Source organism: Notolepis coatsorum (assembly GCF_963971535.1).
Source record: "Notolepis coatsorum genome assembly, chromosome: 14".
Lineage (NCBI taxonomy): Eukaryota > Metazoa > Chordata > Actinopteri > Aulopiformes > Paralepididae > Notolepis > Notolepis coatsorum.
In genome coordinates, this window is record NC_140178.1 from 88,126,822 (window position 1) to 88,130,907 (window position 4,086).

At 46.4% G+C, this 4,086-nt stretch overlaps 2 protein-coding genes and 1 long non-coding RNA gene across 3 annotated transcripts; all 3 read left to right on the forward strand.

Annotated features, from left to right (window-relative positions):
- Window positions 1–686: 686 nt before the first annotated feature.
- On the forward strand, window positions 687–1,301 carry LOC311241171 (histone H1-like; the record flags this gene model as incomplete). The annotated part of the gene is made up of 1 exon (XM_084329901.1): window positions 687–1,301. One exon carries the CDS (start codon window positions 687–689, stop codon window positions 1,299–1,301), a length of 615 nt encoding a protein of 204 aa, XP_084186027.1.
- A 1,039-nt stretch (window positions 1,302–2,340) lies between these two features.
- LOC311241176 lies at window positions 2,341–2,880 on the forward strand. Its single transcript, XR_014620514.1, has 3 exons — window positions 2,341–2,461; window positions 2,557–2,604; window positions 2,695–2,880. It is a non-coding gene; the product is annotated as an uncharacterized lncRNA (long non-coding RNA).
- Window positions 2,881–3,774: 894 nt separating this feature from the next.
- LOC311240597 (histone H4) lies at window positions 3,775–4,086 on the forward strand (the record flags this gene model as incomplete). The annotated part of the gene is made up of 1 exon (XM_084329171.1): window positions 3,775–4,086. The coding sequence occupies one exon, from the start codon at window positions 3,775–3,777 to the stop codon at window positions 4,084–4,086; it is 312 nt and encodes a 103-aa protein (XP_084185297.1).

Sequence of the window (4,086 nt, forward strand, 5' to 3'; positions counted from 1 at the left end):
ACTAGCCCCCCCCCCCCCAAAGGAAAATGTAGCTACGTTTCTTGTGTGAGTTATAAAATGTTTTGCAACATTAATTAATTAAATGTTAGCTGTAATTAATATAGGCCACGTGAAACCTTCCACTGATCTAAGGTGGTGATCATCCCTCATACGAAGTCGAGGTGACCCACGCTACAGGCCACCAGCAACAGTGTGTTTACTAACACCGGAAAAGCATCCATTTAAAACAAAACGCGTCACCCCAGATTACTAATCTTGCTCCCAGTCTCTAGTCAGGTAGCTCGGCTCGCTGGAAAACGAGATTATGTCGGATTATAATGCAATCTAAAGAATTGTGAGACATAAATAACAGAGAAAGGTATAGCTGCGCACCATGGTGAAGGCGCAAATTGGTGGTTTGAAGCGTCCACAAACACACCAGGGGTCTCCAAATGGTTTAATTCTGATGGCACATATTTCTGCTTGCTGACACATTTGGCGTTAAATTCCTGCAATATTCATAGTTGTGTATTTTAGCTCTTTTTTGGCGAGGAGAAAACACAAGCGGCAGAGCATTTTGGCAGCACAGAGGAGGACAGGGTGGGTTGAGTCTACATGGCTCTCATGTAGTGTTTAAGACCAGCCCTCTGACTGAGTTTCAATATCACAATTCTACTTGTGTTGAACCTGAGACAGAACGAGAGAAGATGGCAGAAGTCGCTCCAGCTCCAGCTCCCGCCGCTCCGGCTAAGGCCGCTAAGAAGAAGGCAGCTCCCAAACCCAAGAAGGCAGGTCCCAGCGTCAGTGACCTGGTCGTCGAGGCAGTGTCTGCTTCTAAAGAGAGGAGCGGTGTGTCTCTGGCTGCCGTAAAGAAGGCTCTGGCTGCCGGCGGCTATGACGTGGACAAGAACAAGGCCCGCGTTAAGACCGCTGTCAAGAGTCTGGTGACAAAGGGAACCCTGGTCCAGGTCAAGGGTACCGGAGCCTCCGGCTCTTTCAAGATCAACAAGGCTGAGGTTAAAGCCAAAAAGCCCGCAAAGAAAGTCGCTCCGAAAGCCAAGAAGCCAGCAGCCAAGAAACCTGTCGTGGCCAAAAAGCCTGCGAAGGCAGCAACGAAGAAGCCTGCTGCCGCCAAGAAGTCTCCCAAGAAAGTCAAGAAGGTAGCGGCCAAGAGTCCCAAGAAGGTAGCAGCCAAGAGTCCCAAGAAGGTAGCAGCCAAGAGCCCAAAGAAGGTGAAAAAGCCAGCTGCGCCCAAGAAGTCTCCAGCTAAGAAGGCTGCCAAGCCAATAGCAGCTAAGAGGGCAGCTCCCAAGAAGAGATAAGCATTTGAACAGAACGTTGTCTTTAATTCAACAAAAGGCTCTTTTAAGGAGTAGGGGGTATCTGCAGAGCCGCAGAGCCAGGCTGGACGGGTATAAGTGGTCTGGACAAGTATAAGTGGTCTGGACAAGTAGTTGCGGGGGGGGGGGGGGGGGGGGGGGGAAGGGGGGGGCGGGGTTCGTCTCGTTTACATACTGTAAACGATGTGACCCTCCCGGAGCTTGGATAGGAGTAGGAATAAACTGTACATATACAGCACTGTTTGAACCTGGCACACAACATACTTCACATGTCATTTTTCTTTTTGTGGAGACGAGTACCGGTCTTCTCCTCAGACAGTTTTTCAATACAAGTACGACTCAAGACACAGAACATTAGTATGCAAAATAAAAAATGAACACAGATTTTGAGTGTGAATGAAAACTTTATTGCAACAAGATTGCAGAATGGGTACAATACAGTACGGCTCAATACACACAATTGTTAAGGGGATGCAGACCAGAGAAAGAAGTTTTGTCTTGTCTTCTCGTACTGAAAACGTGACTGTTAGCACAGAGACGGCTGCAGTTACACACAGGGCCATTTTCGTTTCGTTTTCAGGGTCAGTTTCGCTTTTCAGAACGCAACGTAATGGCAGGCAAGTTGCCCAGTCCACACGAGCGCTGGATTTAATATAACCATGATTGTATGTGCGCAGTTGCACTGTTCGGCCACACACAACCGGGGATTTGCTACACTGCAACCCCGGTCTTTGAAAACCGGAGTCCAGGGTGAAGTTTTGCGGTTTTGTGTGGGCATAGCAACCAAGGTTCCCAGTGTACAGCAGAGCTGTCGCAATTATTTCCCATGTTCACGGCAGACTGTAAAAAACAATAGCAAGTTAGCAACCGAGCGCGGGGTAGAGAGATTAGTGTCTCGTTTACATCAGGGTCATATCGACCCTGTACCCTATCCAACAACAACTGGTAGGCAAATTTCTACAAATAATTACTTTCTATGTAAAACTACTCATCTGTATCACAACAATGGTTATTATCTTCAGCTCAGTTATGTCCTGGACCGAAAGAGGCCTTCGGAAGAAATAATTGTGAAGGAAGGACAAACTTGTTTGACACGGGATGAGTTTTGGAGCCTTGGGTTGAACAGCTATATGGATTCAACTGTGAGTAGTCACATGGTCTAACAGATTAACATTTATTACCGAAGGGAGAGTTTCAGTCATGTTCACTATAATGTCTTAATTGTGATTTCTTGCAGATTGGAAATGCATGCCTGAAGCTCATTGGTGAACTGGCTCTGAAACGTGTATGACCTCTTTTTTAATTACACATTTAAAAGTAACTTTTGGTACTGAAGGCAGACTATTAATAATCATGTTTGTTTTTTCCTCATCAGGACATGGACATTTATATAGAAGACATGTATGTTGTTCCTACCTGGAAGGACCGAAGTATCAACCCGTTAGCTTCATTTCCGGTAAGTGTAATTAATTGATGAAATAAATATAATCATTCAGTTAGTAAATTGAATAAGCATAATGGCACATCCCTACTCTAATGGCAAACTCATGTTTCATAAATATTAGGCTGACATGAAGATGAAACATGCAATAGTCTTTCCAGCCTGGACCGAAAACCACTTTGTGCTATGTGTAAGTGAAATTAGTAATGCGTGTCTTATAAACTTAATCTGTTTATAAGGAATTATAAACTAAAAGGCTTTGATAGCTATTAACTAAACATTCTATCGGAGCAGATTCTGCCGTTTGGGTGAGAGGGGCACATGGCCGCCGTCCTGGGAGAATAGCAGAAAAAGAAAGATGACATGTGAAGTATGTTGTGTGCCAGGTTCAAACAGTGCTGTATATGTACAGTTTATTCCTACTCCTATCCAAGCTCCGGGAGGGTCATCAAAGAGAAGTCGGGTCATCAAAGAGAAGTCGCCTATTCTTAGTCCTTGCCCCACAATGGTGGAATTGTCCTAATAAACTAACCTACACTGTAGCACTCAACACTTTATGAACATTGTTACTGAGACGAAAGTTACACCAGCTCATCAATCAATCAATCAATCAATCAATCAATCCCGCAGTGCAACGTGACCCAAATCATACGGCAATCTGTTAATAAAGTTTTCAATCAATCAATCAATCAATCCCGCAGTGCAACGTGCAACGTGACCCAAAATCACGTCACCAAAATCAGCCAATGGAAGCGAGGGGTTGCTATGTGCGGGGCTTGTATGTGCGGGGCTTGTAAGCGCTGGTCTGAACGGCTGCAGCTGGATCGGCAAAAGGGGGCGGGCTAGCGGCGTGGGGTCGTGGCCAATCAGAGAAAAGCTGAACACAAGTTGGTTGCCTTTAATATTCACGCGTCCCTGCGCGCTTCTTGGTCTCAACCACGTCCTCAGAGAGGGTTTAAAGAAGCAGGCGGTTGGCCGGTTGCTACATTCGTTTGTTTTCTTACTTACGTTACAATGAGTGGAAGAGGAAAGGGAGGTAAGGGACTTGGTAAAGGGGGCGCTAAGCGTCACCGCAAAGTGCTTCGTGATAACATCCAGGGAATCACCAAACCCGCTATTCGTCGTCTGGCTCGTCGTGGCGGAGTGAAGCGTATCTCCGGTTTAATCTACGAGGAGACTCGTGGTGTTCTCAAGGTCTTCCTGGAGAACGTTATCCGTGATGCCGTCACCTACACCGAACACGCCAAGAGGAAGACCGTGACCGCCATGGATGTGGTCTATGCTCTGAAGAGACAGGGACGCACTCTGTACGGCTTCGGCGGCTAG